A 20,612-nucleotide genomic window follows, 5' to 3' on the forward strand; every position below is an offset into this window, starting at 1 on the left:
AAATCAGTAATGTGAATGTGGTTTTAATATTTTCACTAAAAATAAATATCAAATCCCTTCACTACTTGGAATTTTGCCTTACTTTATCTCTTTCAAAATGTACAGGGTGACTTCCTATTCATGATTAAGCAGAATAGAGACAAATCATAAAATGCTTAGCTAATTTGAATTCCTAAAAATTTAAACCAAAAACCTAAGTTCACAGATAAAGCAATAATTTTATTTCTGTATACATATAGAGACACATATTTGCAGGTTTTTTTGTTTTGAGTCAGGTTTTACCATGTAGCCCAAGTTGGCCTTGAATTCTTCATCTTCCTGCTTCAGCTTCAGGGGTGCTGGGATTTCAGGCATAGGGCACTACAGCATGTACTTTAAAAAAAAATTAACTGCTAGATATCTTTAGAAAGAATAAGACATTTGCAGGGAAATGGATGGACCTACAACAAATCATGTTAAGAAAGATAAGCTAGGGGCTGGGAAGGTGGCTCAGTGGTAGAGCGCTTGCATTGCATGCCTGAGGCCCTGGGTTCGATTCCTCAGCACCACATAAGCAAAAAAAAAAAAAAAAAAAAGATAAGCTAGGCCTGCGCTGGTAGCTCACGCCTATAAATCCTAGCTACTCAGGAGGCTGAGATCTGAGGATCACAGTTCAAAGCCAGCCTGGGCAGGAAAAACTGTGAGACTCCTATCTCCAATAAACCACCAGAAAACCAGAAGTGGCTGTTGTAGCTCAAGTGGTAGAGTGCTGGCCTTGGGCTAAAGAGCTGAGGGACAGCGCCCAGGCCAAGAGTTCAAGCCCCATGACCAACAAAAAAAAAAAGAAAAGATAAGCTAAGTACAGAAAGATAAACAACACGTTTTCTCTCATATACAGAAGCTAAATTTAGCTAACTTGCACCTGGACATGACGACTTATGCAGGACTCTAGGTACTCACATACAGTGAGACCATAGGAGGGTATTCTTAGGAGAGGAAAACAAGGGCACAATGACTCTGTGTATCCGATCATATGAAACAATATTTATCAAGATGAACTCCAGGAAATGGCAACAAGAGCTTTCTTTCTTGTTTTCCTTTTTGTTTTTTCATTTATCTGTCTTTGGGGGAGGGGAGGGGAGCACAGAAATGGAGGGACAAAGGTAAACAAATGCAGCAATGGTACTAGACCTGTTGAAAATGAACTGTACAACTTGTGAGTGAGGACAGGAGGGAAAAAAAACTGGGAGAGAATGACAGGGTGACATTGTCTAACAAGAAATGTACTCATTATCTGACTTACAAAATGGTAAACCCTTTGTGCAAAATATAACAATTATACAAAATTACATTATATATAAAAATTTAAAAAATTAACTGCTGAATAAAAAATAAACTCAAGCCTGGACTATGGTGGTATATGTAAGCCAGCATGGGCTACAAAGACAGATCTGATTTCTTCAGAGAATCTCACTCAGGACATTCATTAGGTTCTTTTTTAAGGGGAGGCATGCAGGAGAGTGAATCCATAGGACTCTCTCCCACTGACATATACCTCAGCTTTAACAGGATATTAGAATGTTGGGTTGAAGGTGACTGTTAGGTTATAGGAAAAATGGGGGTTTATTAGGAGAAAGGAAGGAAAAACATTAAGGAAAAAAGAACAAAAACATTAAGGAAAAAAGAACAGTTTGTGTAAAAGAGGGATCCAAGCAAATATGAAGGTCAGGAAGAAGCCAGGCTCTGGAAGAAACCTGAAAGAGAGAAGAATCAATGTGAGAGGAAACCAAAGCAGTAGTAAATATACCACACTTTGTTGGGCTTTGCAGACATTTTAAAACATTTTTTAAGCCAGGCACTGGGGGCTCACACCTGTAATCCTATCTTACTCAGGAGGTGGAGATCTGAGGATCACAGTTTGAAGCCAGCAGCCCTGGCAGGAAAGATACTCATTCCTCCAATTAAACCACAGAAAAAGCTGGAAGTAGTACTGTGGCTCAAGTGGTAGATTGATAGACCAGCAAAAGGAACTCAGGGGCCAGTGCTGGTGGCTCATGCCTGTAACTCAGGAGGCTGAGATCTGAGGATGGCAATTCAAAGTCAGCCCGGGCCGGAGAGTCCATGAGACTCTTATCTCCAATTAATCTCCAGAAAAACAGAAGTGGTGCTGTGGCTCAACTGGTAGGGCACTTGCCATGAGCTGAATTGCTGAGAGACAGTGCCCAGGTCCAGAATTCAAGCCCTCGACCGACCAAAAAAAAAGCAAAGAAAAAGGAGTTCAGAGACCACACCTAGACTCAGCCTAGAATTGAAGCTTCAGGACCAGCAAAAAAAGGGTTTTTTTGGGGGGGGGTCTGGTCATGGGGCCTGAGCTCTGGGCCTGGGTGCTGTCCCTCAGCTCTTCAGCTCAAGACTAGTGCTCTACCACTTGAGACACAGTGCCACTTCCGGCTTTTTTTTCTGCTTATGTGGTGCTGAGGAATCGAACCCAGGGCCTTAGGCATGCAAGGTAAGTGCTCTACCACTGAGCCTCCTTCCCAGCCCCCCAGCAAAAAAAATTTTTAAAGCCATATGGTATGGCTTTTCCTGTCCAGGTTGGCTTTGAACTGTGATCTTCAGCTCTCAGCTCTCAGCTCTCAGGATTACGTTTTTTGGGTTTTTGAGACAGTCCCCCAATGTAGTCATGGCTGGTCTCACACTCCATCCGGCCTTAGGAACACTGGGAGTGTTTGCCCTTACACCCAGTATATTAAAATGTTTTAAAATGAAGACCAACAAATAAAATGATTAAAACTTTCTAGGGTTTAGGCCTGAAGAGATTAGGAATCTTTAGTGTGGGTGGGGTGACAGATTCTGATTTGCATTTTGAAGAGATTACTGGCTTCTCCAGACAAACAATTAAAGGGTATGTATGCATGTAAACTTAAGCTTTTGTAAGGTAAGTAATGTTTAAAAAGGATTGAAGTTTTCAAAGAAAAGGAACACCATTGTTTTTACCTCTTAGATCTTTCATTTATGGGGGTGAGTGTGAGGACGGGTAGAGTAAAACTGGTTCATAAGTAGAGGAATAAAAAGGAACCATAGTTTTCCCAAAAGTCCTAGGGAAACTATGTCATTGACAACTGAAGTTAATGTTTTTTTCAAGTGAAAATAGCTTCACTAATTTTTTTCTTAAGTACTCAATATAAATTATGTATTTCAGGAGTTGAAGAGTTGTGCTGAAGAGGTGAATAGAGTCCTGTGGTGTTACACACCCACAATTCCAACACTCAAAAGGCTGAGGCTGGGGCTGGGAAGGTGGCTCAGTAGTAGAGCGCTTGCCTTGCATGCCTGAGGCCCTGGGTTCAGTTCCTCTGTACCACATACGCAAAAAAAAAAAAAAAAGCCGGAAGTGGCGCTGTGGCTCAAGTGGTAGAGTGCTAGCCTTGAGCTGAAGAGCTGAGGGACAGTGCCCAGGCCCAGAGTTCAGACCCCATGACCGGACCCAAAAAAAAAAGACTGAGGCCAGTTTGATACCAGCCTGGGCTCCACAGTTAGACCCTGTCTCATAAACAAGCAAAGATTCTACTACTAAATATTGCCTCCATTCTGATGAACATCTTTTTAATTTCCATTCATGCTGTAATTATATATTAATTTATGTACCAGTTAGGGACCAGTCATTGCATGTGTCACTGCATGTCTCTCTTTTTTTGCCAGTCCTGGGGCTTTGAACTTAGGGCCTGGGCACTGTCCCTGAGCCACTTTTGCTCACGGACAGACATCACTATACTACTTGAGCCACAATGCCATTTTTGGCTTTTTTTTTCTATGTGGTTCTAAGGAAGTGAACCTAGAGCTTCATGAATGTTAGACAAGCACTCTATCACTAAGCCACATTCTCAGCCCCTCAGCTCTCTTTTTAGAGGGCACTAATCTCTTTGATGAGGGTTCTGAACTCATGATCTAATCACATCACAAAGACCCCTTTTCAATCCCATGACCTTGGGGGTACACTTCAACACATGAACTTTAAGAGGATAAATATCTGGATTTCAACACTTGTATTTCTTTTTTACTTCGAATTTTTTTTTCTTTTGCCAATTTTCTGTTATATTTCTTTGCACATTTTTTTTCTTCTACTATGTGTTTGAAGATTACCTCCCCTGCCCCATTCCTGAGGCTTGAACTTGGTCTGAGCACTAATCCCTGAGCTTCTTTTTGCTCTAGGTTAGCACTCTACGATTTAAGCCAAAGCTCCACTTCCGGCTTTTTCTCAGTTGTTTATTGGAAATAGTCTTTCAGCCAGGACTGGCTTTGAACAGTGATCCTCAGATCTCAGTCTCCAGTGTAGCTGAGATTACAGGTCCCTGGCATACTCTTAAACCACGCCCCCCCCCCCCCCGGCTTTTTTTGTAGTCATGGGGCTTGAACTCTGGGCCCTGGCGCTGTCCCTCTGCTGTTCAGCTCAAGGCAATCACAGCACCACTTCCCTTTTCTGGTGGTTTATTGGAGATAAGAGTCTCATGGACTTTCCTGCCCAGGCTGGCTTTGAACCATGTTCCTCAGATCTCAGCCTCCTGAATAGCTAGTACAGGTGTGAGCCACTGGCACCCAGCAAAACTCTTTAAGAAAAGGCATGTTGGCTCACATATATAATGTCATTTGGGAAACTGAGGTAGAAGGATCTAGGCCAGCTTGGACTATAGAATAAATTCCAAAGTATCCTTGGCTCATACCTATTGTCCTAGCTAGACAAATCCAAGAGACTCTTACCTTAAATTAACCAACAAAAAGCCAGAATTGGAGTCATGGCTCAAGTGGTCCAATGTTCACTGTGACTGAAATAGACAAGGGTGAGCTCCTGAGTTCAAGCCCCAGAACTGGCACAGAAAATTATCAATCAATCAATCAATCAATCAATGCAACGAGTGAGGAAGAGGAATTGATTATGGTAGAGTTATGGTAGGTCAATATCAATCATCACCTCCATTAGCTTTCTTAGTCTAAAGTGAAATGAGGGGACAAATTGGTTGGGGATGCCCCCTTTTGAGGGGTTCCCCTGGTAAACAAAAGGGGGAAATTCCCTTAAGTATGGTAGAACCCTAACAGAAAATATAGGGGCTGGAGGGGAGAACAGATCCCTACTTGCTGGTGGGAAACTGGGAGGGTGGGGAATTCCTAAAAACTATACTTATAGAGTAGGAGATCCCCTTCTTACTCAGTTCCTTTGTTACAGGGTATTCTGAGAGTGGTGATTGCTGTCCCCTTGAGGCTTATTTCTGATTCCTTTAGGGTTTCCAATCTTCCTTCAGGGTATAAAGGACTGTGTGTGTGTGTGTGTGTGTGTGTGTGTGTGTCTGTGTGTGTGTGTGTGTGTGTGTGTGTCAGGGTATAAAGGACTGTGTGTGTGTGTGTGTGTATACATGTATATACTGTCTGGCTATTAGGTCGTAGAATTTAAGTCATTTATTTGTATCACTTCAATCTAGTGATACATTCCTAATCAGTTCATATTTAAATCTAAATATGAGATGTGCCTTTTGAGAGTGAGGCATGTTGGTGTGTGTCTGTAATTAATACTAGTACTCAGAAGGTGAAGATAGTATAATCTTGAGTTTGAGGCCAGTCTGGGCTACATTACATTGTCTCAAAACAATGCAAAACAATGCCAGGTGCCGGTGGCTCATCCTGTAATCCTAGCTACCCAGGAGGCTGAGATCTGAGGATCATGGTTTAAACCCAGCCCGGGCAGGAAAGTCCGTGAAACTCTTATCTCCAATAAACCACTAGAAAACCGAAAGTGGCACTGTAGCTCAAGTGGTAGAGTGCTTGCTTTGAGCTGAAGAGTGCAGAGACAGCATCTAAGCCCAGAGTTCAAGCCCCATGACCGACAAAAAAAAAAAAAAGTGAAAGAAAAAGAGCCCATTTTTACTTTCCATCACCTTAATCTTAGATAACAATTAACTTCAGTAATTCCTCTTTTAAGGGGAAAAAGGCCATAAGCGGAATACAATTTTTTTAACAAAACATATAGAACTTAAAAAAATTCATTATGGACAAAGCATTATGAACTATTGCATTCTTCATACAGGTGCCTCTTATATTACAAAAATAGTCATACTATGCAGAGTGCTCTATTTCTCCAAAGTACAGATTAAGGGCCAGGTCACAGTTCTTACTGCTTTAAACTTTCTAAAAATCAGAACCTACAACTGCACTTATCTGTGAACTCTTATCAGAACAAGTGGCCTTCATCAACTAGTGGTCTGGGGATAAGCAACAGTAAGTTTATTACTGGGAAACTAACTCAACCCAAGACTTTTGTGGATAATAGTATCTGTCATTTCTTACATTGAAACTACAATCAAATTAGAATTTATTGTTTTGTTTGCTATATAACACTCCTTCTTTACATAGATAATAAAATTACAGTGGATTAAGTTTAAAACTTGTACAATCAATGTATGAATACGTATATACACGCATATGTTTAGTAAAGATGCTGTGCTGGACAACAGAGAATTTGGAATACATGGTAGATCTCTTAAAAAAAGAAAATGGTATGTTAGGGAAATTTTGCCTTTTACAGTTAATATAAAAAACATACCATATTCCTAATTAAAGCTTTCTATGCTATCTTTACTTAAAAAATAGAAACTTTAAGAACAATAAGAACCATAAAACTAGAAGACACTAAATGTGTGCTTTAAAAAAATACATATACCTCATATGTGGTAATCTAATACTGCAAAGGGTTCATTTACCTTTCTCAAAGCATATCCTAAGATGTAAATGAAAAAAAAACAACCACTTGCCCATTCATCTTTTTATTCAGTTGTTTAAAACACATTTTATATTAGTTTGTGATATAATCTTAATAAATATATTCCTTTCTTTTCTGTTCTCTTTATAGGGCCAAGACAGGACTTGAACTGGGGTACTTAAAGCTTTCCTTCATTGGCTAGTGCTCCACTAGCCACGCCTCCAATTCCTAAATAGTTTCTTTAAAGGGGCAAGGGTATGTGTGTGTGGGGGGGTGTACCTCCACAGTTTGATAACATTTTTTAATTGACCTGAAATAGGCTTGGACAAAATTGTGTTTCAGATTTAATGTACATCTAACTAGTAATCACGTTAGTGTTCGGTAGATTTAGCATATTTAAACAAATGTGAAAACCAGGAGGATGCGGGCTCCAAATTGAAAATCTTTTTTTCTGAAAAAAAAAACAAAAAACTCGACTAAGATTGTAACGGTGGAAGGGTCGTTCCCCGTCCATCTGTCCGAACCATTCTACATTCCACGCAGTGTACACGGTGCACGCTTTAAAAATACCGATTTTTGTCTTTGGGCGCGATCTCCGATCTCCGGAGCTGCATCTGCCCTGGGAACCGCGCACGGCGCCGGTAGAAGCAGACTCCTCCCCGCTCGTGGGGAAAACCCTGCCTAATATTTATAACGTTATGACAGACTGTAATACTCACAAGGTGGTTGTAGAAGTATAAACACGACTGGAGTTATCTGATTGGCTGCTGGTGATGTAACACCCATGTCAATACTTCCCAGTGAACGCACGTGTTCGACCTTTTATTTAAATTTCCATTTCATCACAGCAATAAGACACTCGGGGCGGTGCATTTTCGGTGCAATGATTATTGCCTGGGGCCCGAGGTGCTGCCTCGCGCACACAATGCACCGGCGGAGGAGGTGTCCGCTCCTGGAACCTCCTCGCGTGAGAGGCAACGCCTGGTCCAGTCTTTTGTGAAGGAACCGAATAAGTTCACTGGCCCGGGCACCGCCACCACCCACCGTCCCCTCAAACACCCCACCCCACCCCCAGCAAATGACAAGGCTGGAGCGCAGCTGCCACCGCAGTGCTTTCCAAAGTCCCAGGTGAACTCGTGGAGGAAAATAATGTGCGTCCCGGGCGCGGGTAGGTGCGTGCGGCCGGCGGGCGGCCGGGCGGGCGGCGGGGTGGCGGCCAGACCCTGACACTCGCCAGCTGTTTGTCCTCCGCTTAGCCCGGCCCCGGCCGCACACGCCCGCCCCCTCCCCAGACCCCTAGCCCGACGCCGGCCTTTTGTCCCCCCCCTTACACACCCCCGCCCCTAGGCGATTTCCTTCCCCCCCCCCCACCCCGCGGCCGCACCCCCGCCCCCAGGCCAAAGGCGCGGCCCAGCCCCTTTCCCGGTCCCCAGGCGCCCCCACCCCACCCCGGCCCAGCCCCAAGCCCAGCCCCCCTCCCCCAGCCGGCCCCCACCCTTTCCCCCTCCAGCGGTTACTGCTACCCCGGTGCATTGTGGGCGCACGGTCCGTTGTTCATTTGCCATTCGACCTCCGCCAGGGCCTGGTCGGACGGAAGCGCTCCGCCGGCTTTATTGTCGGTTCGTTATGTGGCGGAGCCCAGCAGTTTAACGCGCCTCCGGCCCGCAGCGCCTCAGCAGCCGGCGTCGGCGTCGGGACTCCACAGCGTGCCGGAGGAAGGATATCTTGTTTGGAGGGTCGGTGTGGTGCGCTCCGCGTTCAAGGAGGGGACAGCGGGCGCAGCGTTGGGTCTTCCCCGCACTCCGCTTCTCAACTTCGAAGGCCCCACGCGCCTGGGCTCGCCGCTCCGCGCTCCGCCGCCCGCCCCCTTCTCCGCGCGGGACGCTGCCCGGAGCGTGGCGGGGCAGGGGGGCGGAGGACGAGGAGAACGGCCGGAGGCGGCGGCCCGGCGGCCGTGGACGCGTGCGGCGGCGGCGGTCCCGGGAGCGAGCGCGAGCCGGCCAGGAGGGTGAGGCCGAGCCCCGCGAGACCCAAACGCCGGGGGCGGAGGCGGAGGCGGAGGCGAGACGGAGGGGGAGCGGCGGGGAGCGCGCGGGACGCGGCCCGAGGCCGGGCGCGAGCCGGGGCACCGGGCGGCGGCGGCGGCGGCGGCGGCGGCGGCGGCGGCGGCGGCGGCGGCGGCGGCGCGCGCCATGTCGTTCAGTGAGATGAACCGCAGGACGCTGGCGTTCCGAGGAGGCGGGTTGGGCACCGCCAGCGCCGGCCCCTCCACGAACAATAACGCGGGCGCGGAGGCCTCGACTTGGCCGCAGCAGCCCCTGCCAAGACAGCCCCCGCCGCCGGCGCCGCCCGCGCTCCCTCAGCCCAATGGGCGGGGGGCCGACGAGGAAATGGAATTGGAGGGCCTGGAGCCCCACGACTCGGAGGCCTCTGCTGGGGTGGCCGCCGCCGCCGCCGCCGAGGAAGCCAAGGAGTTGCTGCTCCCCCAAGACGCAAGCGGCCCCACGTCGCTGGGCGGCGGTGGCGTGGGGGGCCCCCTGCTAGCGGAAAGGAACCGTCGGACTCTGGCCTTCCGAGGAGGTGGTGGCGGCGGGGGTCTCGGCAACAATGGCAGCAGCCGCGGCCGCCCCGAGACCTCGGCGTGGCCCCTGAGGCATTTCAATGGGCGCGGGCCGGCGGCGGTGGACCTGGAGCTGGACGCGCTGGAAGGGAAGGAGTTGATGCCGGACGGCGCGTCCCTGAGCGACAGCACGGAGGACGAGGAGGAGGGGGCGAGCCTGGGCGACGGCAGCGGGGCGGAAGGCGGCAGCTGCGGCAGCAGCAGGCGGTCGGGCGGCGATGGCGGGGACGAAGCGGAGAGCAGCGCCGTGGGAGCTGGCGAGGGAGAGACTGTCCAGCACCTCCCGCTCGCGCGGCCCAAGTCCCTGATGCAGAAGCTCCAGTGCTCCTTCCAGACCTCCTGGCTCAAGGACTTCCCCTGGCTGCGCTACTCCAAGGAGACTGGCCTGATGTTTTGCGGCTGGTGCCAAAAGACCCCTGAGGATGGGAGGACCGTGGATCTTCCCCAAGTTGGGCACGATGAGCTTTCGCGAGGGACCCGCAACTACAAGAAGACCCTGCTCCTCAGGCACCACGTCTCCACCGAGCACAAACTCCACGAAGCCAACGCCCAGGTACAGATTATCTTGCTCCCTTTCTCTGATCTTTTTTTTTTTTTTTTTTAAATCGAGAAAGCTTTAGCGGCTACTAAAATCTAAAATCCCCATTTGCTTGGGTGGAGGCGTTGTGCCAATTGGGAGAGAGGTGCGGGGAGCTTATGCGGTGGTAGTGGTGTGATGGTGGCGGTGAAGCCCGAGAGAACAAAGTTTTTTTCTATGAAGTTGTGTCTGTGTCGAGAAGACTGGGATGACAGTGTTCTAATCTCTGCGCCGGATTTCTTTTCTTTAGTTTTATGACTCAAACTTTGCCTCTCAGGCTGAATCAAAAGGAAAGTGAGGTTGAAGTTTTTCACTTGAGAGATTGACTTTGGTTCAAAATATTTTTGCCAGTTGTGATTTTAGGGAAGCCTCCTAGCGCACGGAGGTTTAGTGCACTGGAGGAAGTCTGACAACTCCAGAGGAGAGTGTATCTATTTGCTTCAGCTTTGGTGCTATCCCTGTCAGGAAGACAACCAGCCTGAAAACTTTTTTGTATCTTGTCAAGATCACGTGAACTAGAGCGATACTTAAAAGGAGAGGAATCTATTTGATTGAAGAATCGATTTCACTCCTTTTGTGAATGATTTTGCTCAAACTCACCTATGTTGAACTTGTTGAACCTTCTTAGCAAGGCTTGGCTTTTGGTAAAGTTACTGTGGTTTTCTCTTTACTTTCACCTAGATTTCTGTTCTGAGATTTTTCTCACATTCTTCCCTTTCAAAAACTTCGTAGTAAACAATTTGCATGAAGTACTTTAAACTTAGCATTGGAAATGTTAGATGTGAAGCTCTGTGTCAGATTTGGAATAGTAGGGGGTTTATTTTCCAAACTCCTGGAAAATGATTGGTCCTTAGAAAGCAAGTTTTTAGTCTGAACATTTCTAATCTAAAATAGTAGCCTAACCATTTTGATAGCCAAACATGTTGATTAGCTCTCCTTTTTTGTGACTAGCCAACCTGTGGTGATGATGAAATTCATTCTTTTGTATTGGTAGCCAGTCATTGATTTTAAAAGTCAACATTTGGATTCTCCTCCTGTCTTGTGCTTTGCTGTGCTGTTTATGGGAGTATTCTTGCAGTTAAGCTATGTATACTGGAGTTAATTAGGAGCAGTAGTAACCCCCATGAGCACAAAAGTTTCCCAGAAGTTTAACTTTAAAGTATAAGGGTATTTTTCCCAGTGGACTGTGCAATAGTTGTTTCATTTTGTTTCTCTGCACAAGTTTCAGTTGTCCTAGAAGGAAGGTCACTTACATATACAAAGCCCAGAAAGGTTAAGTAAATTGTCCTAAGTCCTGAGTGACAGCTGAGACTAGAGCCTATAAGGCATGTTGTAATGGAAAAAAGAATGGATTTGGAGTAAGCTTTCTGAAGTTACTAGTTTTGTGGGTTTAGGGAATGGAATGAGACAGAACTAACATTTTCTTAGCTTCTGTGTGACAAGCACTTTCTGTTGGTCCATTTTACAGGAGAATCATCTGGGGCTTTAAAAGGGTTAAGTAATATTGAAGTTATTAAGATGATGAAGGGGGGCAACTTGTGAATAATGAAAACTGCATTTTTCCGAATAAGTGGTAGATTGGTAGTAAAGAAAACTTGTAAAAGGCAATTGGAATAAATTTTAATCTACAGTGGACCAGTTACCCTCTCATCACAAGCCTAGTTTATTCCTATAGGTAGATCTGAATGGGAATGCAAATTAGAATTAGCTGCTTAATGAACATGAAATCCAGAGGAAAGAATTAACTGGTAACCTTTAGGTAGATTTAGTATGTGTGGATCCTTCTCTAGGCATTATATATCTGTATCACAGTAAAACCTAATTTGAACTGCCAGATCTGTTAGTCTAAAGGCTGTGTATGGTCCCCTTTATTGAATTTTGAGTGTTTTCACTTTGAACTGATCCTTGTCATTTCTGATTAACTTTAGTATGGAGGGTGTCTTGCTAGTCCAAGTACCACTACATTTTTTTTGTCTTATCAATATGAGTGACAGGTTCTTAATCTTAGTCCTTTGAGCAAAGTTCATTTGTTGCCCTGAAGGTTTTGATTACCTGTAGGAGGCAGTATAACACAGCCTGAATGCAAATTTCTTGGGTCCAAGGTCTTGCTGGGCTTGGGTCCTCCTGAACCTCTTACTTTCTTAACAGGAAAATAACCTGTAATTTCCTCATATATGCAAAGTACATAGGCTAGCAATAGTCATTTCATAACTAATATTTTCATGATTGCTTTCCTTTATTAGTTATTATTGTTGCAAAATTTTAGAATTTTTTTTTTTTTACTTAATGCTAGAGACCCAATCTAGGCTCTTGCCCATGCAAGGTGAATGCTGTACCAATGAGCTGTACTTGGTGGCTTGGTATGTACTGGTGCCAGCACTTCTGTAAGTTCTGAAGCCACTTTGTCTCATGGAATCACTCTTGATTCTAGAGTGCAAAATATTTTCTTTTTACCTTCTAAGACTGGCTGTAAGAATCTTGCTGAACATTCTGAGCTTATTTCTCATACATGTAATTTTTCTCATTTTCACAAAGAGTATCTTGTATTACCTTGTCTCTTATGAACTGTCTAATAAGAATTACGGAATTTAGGCAAGAGGTGACTTTTACTTTATTTCTCCCATTTTTAAATTTTTTTTTTAATTTCAGTACTAGAGTTTGAACCCAGGGTCTTCTGCTTGCTTGCCAGGCCAGCACACTATCACTTGAGCCAAGCCTCTAGGCAAAGGCTTATTAAGATTTTTATTACTATATATTAGTTGTACAAGGGCGTTCACTGTGACATTTCCGTACATAGTTCTTTGCCCAAACACAACCCATACTCCCCCCCCTTCTTTCTAATCATTCCTTTCCCTCCTTAAAACATTTCAGTAGGTTTCAGTGATCTTTTTTCATATATGAATATAAAGTACTTGGACCATTTTCACCCTTACCTGCTGAGCATCCTCATCAGCAGAGTCTATTTACTGTCATCATTTGTTTGGGGGAGGGGGACTGTGAGTGGAAGGGCTTGAACTGTGCACTGTCCCTGTGCTTCTTTTGCTCAAGGCAAGCTAACATTCTACCACTTGAGCCACAGTGCCACTTCCCGCTTTTTCTGTTTATGGTACTGAGAAATCAAGTCCAGGGCATCCCACATGCAAGGCAAGCGTTCTACCATTAAGCCACATTCCCAACCTTCATTTTGTTTTATGAAGGTGCCAGGTGCTAGTGCTGTTGTTGTTGTTTGTGTGTATGTGTATATATATATATGTATATATGTGTGTATGTATGTGTATGCTGGTCCTAGAGCTTGAACTCAGGGCCTGGGAACTGTCCCTGAGTTTTGTTTTGTTTTTTCTCTAAGATAGTGCTCTGCCATTTGAATCACAGCTCCATTTCTAGCTTTTTTGTGGTTGATTAATGGGATGTAAGAGTCTCATGGAATTTCCTGCCTGGGCTGGCTTGGAACTCTGATCCTCAGATCTCAGCCTCTTATCTAAGGAGATAGGATTATACACAAGTTATATCAGCATCCAACTTTTAGTTTTATTTTCAATAATATCTTCAGAGTTAAGTCCAAAGATTAGCACATTCAGTCTTTGAGTATCAGGCCTAGAGGACTTTAAAATTGCCTTAATTATAGTGATTACTTACCTCTGTATCTTGGTTCAGACCACTTTCTGCCCAATTGTGAAATTCTGAGACTAAATCACTGAGTCAGCTTTTTTTCCCCTTTTGGTGCCAGCCCTGAGCCTTGCACTCAGAACCTAAGTGCTGGCACTGTGAGCTTTTTTGTTCAAGGCTAGCCAGTACATTAGTCACAGCTCCAATTCTGGCTTTTTTGGTGATTAATTGGAGATAGTCTCACTGGGGCTGGGAATGTGGCTTAGTGGTAGAGTACTTCCCTTGTATGCATGAAGCCCTGGGTTCAATTTCCTCAGTACCACATATACAGAAAAAGCCTGAAGTGGTGCTGTGGCTCAAATCGTAGAGGGCTAACCTTGAACAAAAGATACACAGGCACAGTGACAAGGCCAAGTTCAAGCCCAGGACTGCTTCCCCCCCCCCCACCCAAAAAAAAAAAGTCTCACTGACTTTTTTGCCTGAGCTGTCTTCGAACTATGATTTTCATATTTCAACCTTCTGAGTATCTAGGATTACATGCACACAAGCCTGACTGTTTATATGTTACTCATCCTGTGACATGCGCCTGAATTATTGTTATTAAAAGTTTTGTTAACCTTTCCCGAAATTCACTACGCTTCCAGACACCCAGGATGTGATTGAAATGCTGATTGATATGTTATCAGGTGAAGCAAACAAAGGTGAGATAGATCCTACCAGCTTTTTTCCCGTTTTGGGGTTTGAACTAGGCCTCACACTCCTGCTGGGCTTTTTTGCTTATGGCTGATACTCTTTATCTTGTGAGCCTTGCCATTGTGATGGTTAATTGGAGATTAAGAGTCCTTGGATTTGTCTTCCCCTGGGGTGGCTTTGAGTTGCTATCCTCAGATCTCAGCCTCCTGAGTTGCTAGAAAAGAATTATTGGCACTGCACTTTCTTGTTTTTGATCAAATAGGACTAAAGGTTTATTTGTTAGATTTTTGTTGTTTCTTGTTTTATTCTGCTATTTTTATTTGATTAGTTATTATTTAACAATTTAGGAAGAACGTTTAAAAGACAGCAGGAAGATTGATATTAAATATTAAGTAAATATTACTAAGATAATATATTTAATTCATATTATTATTAAAATATTAAATGGGCTTGTGTTTCATTAAGTTACTATTTTACAATGTGCCCACTCATTTATTGCTAGTCCTAAGGCTTGAACTCGGGGCCTGCGTGCTGTCCCTAATCTTTTTTACTACTCAAGGTAGCGCTCTACCACTTGAGCCACAGATCTACTCTGGCTTTCTGAAACTCCATCCTTATATCTCAGCCTCCTGATAATAGGTAGTGAGTACCAGCATCCAGTTATGCAATAATTTTTTTAAAATAAGAAAGCTGTTTAGTTTCTCGTGAGGTTTTTGTTTTTTGTTTTGTTTTGTTTTTGTTTTTTGGTATTGTATCTTATAGATGTGATTGGAATTTTTCTTAAATTTACTGGGGTTGGGGATTTAACTCAGTGGATGAGTACTTAACTGGCAAGTCCAAGGCCCTGAGTTCAGACCACAGCTCTGCCAAAAAAAAAAAAAAAAAAAAAAAAAAAAAAAGGAAGGAAGGCTAGCTTTATATTAGGCAATGAGATAAAATCTATAAGACTTTCTTTACCCTCAAGGAACTTGTTATTCTAGTGAGAGACAGGTTTGACAAAATGATAAAGTATAATAGAAGTATGTTCAAAGAACAGTAAAGATATTAAAGGAAAAATGATCAGCACTTTTTATTTATTTTTATTTTTTTGGTCTGTCATGGGGCCTGAACTCTGGTCCTGGGCACTGCTCTTCAGCTCAAGGCTAGTGCTCTACCACTTGAGCCACAGTAACATTTCCGGTTTTCTGGTGGTTTATTGGAGATAAGAGTCACAAGGACTTTTCTTTCCCAGGCTGAACCCTGTGATCCTCAGATCTCAGCCTTCTCAATAGCTAGGATTACAGGTCTGAGCCAGTGTCGCTTGGCATGATCAGCACTTTTACCTGTCAAAGTTGAAAGAAATTCTTGTCATTAATTACAATAATCATATAGGTGTTGACCAAGAAGGGAAGGTTTTCTGGCCCTGCATTTGGAAGCAGCTTAAGGAAAATGAAGAAGGGTGTCTTAAGGCTGGACCAGGGGAAGGAAGAGCTAGGGGTAAAGTGCCTGCCCAGTAAGCACAAGGCTGTTAGTTCACATTCTAATACTGTTCTCCCCAGTTTTCCCCTCAAATAAAAAGAAAGTGAAATGGTTTTATTGGTGTTTTTTTTTCCAGGCCTGGGGCTTGAACTCAGGGCCTGGGCTCTGTCCCTGAGCCTCTCTGTGCTCAAGGCTAGCACTCTTACCACCTGAGCCACATTCCCACTTCTGGCTTTTTCTGTTTATATGGTACTGAGGGGTCAAGCCTAGGGCTTCATGCATGCAAGGCAAGCACTCTACCACTAAGCCACATTCCCAGCCCAGCCTAGATACAAAAATTTTTTGGGGGGAGGGGGTGGTTTGTGGGGCTAATGCTGGGCCTGGGCACTGTCCTTGAGTTTTCTTCAGCTCAAGGCCAGCTCTCTACCACTTGAGCCACAGCGCCTCTTCCAGTTTTCTGGTGATTAATTGGAGATAAGAATCTCACAGACTTTTCTGTCTGGGCCAGCTTTGAACCATGATCCTCAGATCTCAGCCTCCTGAGTAGCTAGGATTACAGGTGTGAGCCACTGGCACCCAGCAAGAATGAAATCTTGATCTCCCTTAGAGAAGTGTAGCAAGGTTCCTGAGCCAGGGTGTAAGTTAACTTGAAGGCTTCATACTGTAAAGATTACATTTTATGGAAATGAACTATGATTGAAATGGTAGAGTGCCAGCCTTGAGTGAAAAAGTTGTGAGGGACAGGACCATGTCCTGAGTTCAATCCCTAGTACCAGCACAAGAAATAAACAAAAACAAGATTACATTTTATTTTGTTAATGAACTGCTATTGCAGTTTTAACTAGAGAAGAATCATAATCAGATTGTATGTGAGGTGTGTAGAAGCGTAGTTCCAGTTTATAATTTAATACAAGGAGAGACCTGGCAATAAAGCTTATCTTTAATGATGACTAAAAAGTAGACTGGATGTTAGAAACACCTGAAGATGCAAATGCATCTGCTTTCTTTCCTTCCCTTCTTACAGAATTAAGTGTTTCTAGGGATAGTTCTTAAGCTACAAGGGAATGCTGTATATCATAGAGGGGATCAGAAAGCTACAAAGGAGAGCAGCTGTTTTTCTGTCTCTCCACTCCTTCCCTTCCTTTCTCACCTGTTCCCCCCCCCCCACTTTTTTCCCCCCTTCTGCTTTTGGCTTGTCAAGTATGCTTCCATTCCAAAGAAAGCTTTGTTCTCTACCAAGGATTATAATTTGTCATACCACTACAAGTTCCATGTGTGTGTAGGATAAGGCAGGGGAGGTCCTGGGGCTGGAATTCAGGGTCTAGGCGCTGTCCCTTCACTTGAGTCACAGCTTCTATTTCTCACTTGAGTCACAGCTTCTACTTCTGACTTTTTTGGTACTTAATTGGATAAGGGTTTCCTGGACTTTCCTCCCCAGGCTAGCTTTGAACAGCAATCCTCAGATCTCAGCCTCCTTCCTGAGTAGGTAAGATTATTGCAGGTGTGGAACACTGGCTCCTGGCTTTGTCTTTTATTTCATAAATTGAATTTTATTTTTTCTAAAATTTTGAAGTGGAAGTTAATGTTTTCCAATACATTGCTCCAATGAGTGGCTGCAACAAGTATACAGCTTTTGATTTTTTTAATGCTGTCTATACTTTTTTGTATAGTACAAACCTTCTGTTAATCTAGTTATCAAAAAAAAACATGAGGGGCTGGGAAGGTGGCTCAGTAGTAGAGCGCTTGCCTTGCATGCATGAGGCCCTGGGTTCGCACCTAAGCAGAAAAAAAAAAAAGCCAGAAGTGGCACTGTGGCTCAAATGGTAGAGTGCTAGCCTTGAGCTGAAGAGCTGAGGGACAGCTTCCAGTCCCAGAGTTCAGGCCCCATGACTGGACCCCCCACCCCAAAAAAATGAAATTCTTAGGGAAGTAAGTACTAGTTGATTTTGGCTAAGTAGCAGTATTTGATCATTAATGGTTAGACTTAGATAACTTCTTGAGGTTTGTATTACTTGAAACTAAAGTTAGCCTCTCTTTCTTCCTCTATCCCAAAAAGGGAGGAAGCACCACAGGTTGATGGCATTCGCTAGTTCCCCAAACTGGAATGCTAAAAGACTGAGTCTTCCCATTCCTTTTCTTTCTCCCATCTATTTTGTCACCTAAATTCTACTGATAAAACCTTTTAAATATTTTCCAGACTACCTTTCATTAACAGTCTTTCTCATTTCAAAGTTGTTATTTCTTGCAAATAACATACATCAGTAGCAGTAGCTTCCCAAGTCATTACAGTATTTTCGGTTCCTGATAGTGATCCATCACATTGGTGCCCCAATCATGTCTTCTCCCTGTCCAATCCTATAACTACCTCTAAAAAGTCTGGCCCTGGGTTCAACCCTGGAATATGTATCTATACAGAGTAGCTCTGTCATGTGCTCATAGCATTGATTTATTTATTGATATTTTAATTTTCATTAGAATATATTAGTACAAGAAGGTTATCATTGTGACATATCCACTAATGTATACAATGTATCCCTGTCAGTTTTCTCCCTTTCTTTATCCACTGTCCTTTATTCTCTTCCCCCATTCATAATACAATTTCAACAAGTTTCATAGTTGTATTTGCATACTTACTAATAATATATTTGGATCATATCCATTGTCTTTTCATATTAGCCCAACCTGCTCTCACTAGTACCCAACCTCCCAAGGAACCAGTTGCTTTATTCTCTATTCTTCATCCTCTTTGCTTTCATGTATAGTAGGGAGTAGGGCAGTGTAACTCAAAATAATAATAGTTCTTTTTATTATTTTAATAATAGTAATTATTATTGAGACTTGAATTCAGGGCCTGGGCACTGTCCCTGAGCTTCTTTTGCTCAAAACGAGTACTCTACTGCTTAAGCCATGTGCCACTTTTGGCTTTTTCTGTGTATGTAGTATTGGGAAATCAAACCCAGGGCTTCATGCATACAAGGCAAGCACTCTACCACTAAGCTACATTCCCAGCCCCTCAAAATTATTAGCCCTCTATCTCTGTTCCTTTCCCCTTCCATGTTCTATGTTTGCAGATATATATGTATGTATGTATGTATGTATGTATGTATGTACACACACATATACAGGGTCTCTTTATGGAGTCCAGACTGGCCTGGAATTCTGTGTCTTTTTGCTTCTATTGAATACTGGGATTACTTATGTGTATTGCCACATAGGCAATGTTTTTTTATGATCTGATGAAAGGTGCTGAACATTTACCACTAATAAATATGTCTAAGTTTCCATTGTTTTAATTTCATCATTCAATTCATTTAATTGTTTTTATGAGTTTGGAGGAACACCCTGAAGTTTTTTGCATGAATTTAGAATTTTGAGCTTTGTTTTTATTCCCATGCTACTTCATTTGCTTAGAATGTAATTCTTCCTTACCACTCATATCTTTAAAGCTATGCTCAATTCCTATTTTCCAACCATCACTATATACCTACCGGGAAACTGGAATACTTACCCTTCTCTGTCATTATAACGTCCTTATTTGTACTCTTAAGTTCCTTAAGTTTCTCTCCTAGCAATAATGAAGTATAGATCTAAATCATTTTGGTTCCTGGCACAGACTGGGTATAGTATTCGTGCTTTACTCATGCATATTATGAAATGAATAAGACCCTTGTTATTTATCCATTCGTGAATATAAAAGGCTTGAAAAATTCTGATTTTATTCATGACTATTCAAGCCTTTTATATTTTTGGATACCGAGTTTGTCCTTGCTAAGCAGGTGCTCTACTTTTTTTTTGGTCTTGGGGCTTGATCTCTGGGCCTGAGCACTGTCTCTCAGCTCTTCAGCTCAAGGCAAGCCCTCTACCACTTCAGCTTCCGGCTTTTTCTGTTTATGTGGTACTGAGGAATAGAACTCAGGGCCTCATGCATAAGGCAAGCACTCTACCACTGAGTCACCTTCCCAGCCTGCAGGTGCTTTACTTCTTTTTTTTTTTTTTTTTTTTTGTGCTCTACTTCTTGAGCCAAACCTTCAGCTGGTTTTTCAATCCTTTAACTACTTTATTCTGAGTAGAATATTTACTGGATTTTGTTGTTGTTTTGCTTTGTCAGTCATGGGACTTGAACTCTGGACCTGAGTGCTGTCCCTCAGCTCTTCAGCTCAAGGTGAGAGCTCTGCTATTTGAGCTACAGCACCACTTCCAGTTTTCTGGTGGTTTATTGGAGATAACGAATCTCATGGCCTTTCCTGCCGGGGCTGGTTTTGAACCGCGATCCTCAAATCTCAGCCTCCTGAATAGCTAGGAGTACAGGCATGAGCCATTGGTGCCCGGCTATTTTAAAACCTATTTTATTTTTGTTGTCTATCATGGGGCTTGAACCCAGGGCTTGGGCCTGGTTTTCCACTGAAAGCTAGCACTCTACCACTTTGACCCACAGCACCCTTCTGGTTTTTGAGTGGTTAATTGGAGATAAGAATTTCCTGGGGACTTTTCTTCCCCAGTTGACTTTGAACCCTTTGAACTGCATTTTTCAGATCTCAGCCTCCTGGGTAGCTAGGCTTACCCATGTGAGCCACCGGCACTCAGTCTTAAAACCTAATTTTTAAAAAGAATTTTATCTAAGTAGACTATATTTCCTCAATTTTTGGAAGAATTGACTCTAATTCCATCTGAATTAAATTTTATTTCTAGGTATCATTACAAATAAGACTTAAGACTTCATACTTAATTTCAGAATTCCTTAAAATTTCATTTAGCTAAATTGTGTGTTCATGTTTGCAAAAGGGATACAAAAAGTTTATATTTGAAAAGATTAGTTGTGTAACTATTTAAATCTTTTCATCAGAATTATTTTTTGTTTAATGATACCTAAGTTACTACTTGTGGATATATAGATTAGTAAAGAACTAAAAGAGAGAACCGAACTAACCTAGAGA

At 43.4% G+C, this 20,612-nt stretch overlaps 1 protein-coding gene and 1 long non-coding RNA gene across 2 annotated transcripts in view; one reads left to right on the top strand and one right to left on the bottom strand.

Moving 5' to 3' along the window:
* Positions 1-249: 249 nt before the first annotated feature.
* Positions 250-7,743, bottom strand: LOC138806271 (uncharacterized). Its single transcript, XR_011365759.1, has 3 exons — positions 7,444-7,743; positions 4,735-4,799; positions 250-1,733 (listed from the first exon to the last, which is right to left on the bottom strand). It is a non-coding gene; the product is annotated as an uncharacterized lncRNA (long non-coding RNA).
* Positions 7,744-8,916: 1,173 nt separating this feature from the next.
* Positions 8,917-20,612, top strand: part of Zbtb10 (zinc finger and BTB domain containing 10) — a 46,615-nt gene continuing 34,919 nt past the window's right edge. Inside the window, exon 1 of the mRNA XM_069990973.1 lies at positions 8,917-9,897. Within this exon, the coding sequence (XP_069847074.1) occupies positions 8,917-9,897 (981 nt within the window). The remainder of the gene's footprint in view (positions 9,898-20,612) is intronic.

This window comes from Dipodomys merriami, unplaced genomic scaffold, assembly GCF_024711535.1.
Source record: "Dipodomys merriami isolate MVZ:Mamm:240054 unplaced genomic scaffold, mDipMer1.0.p SCAF_4, whole genome shotgun sequence".
NCBI lineage: Eukaryota > Metazoa > Chordata > Mammalia > Rodentia > Heteromyidae > Dipodomys > Dipodomys merriami.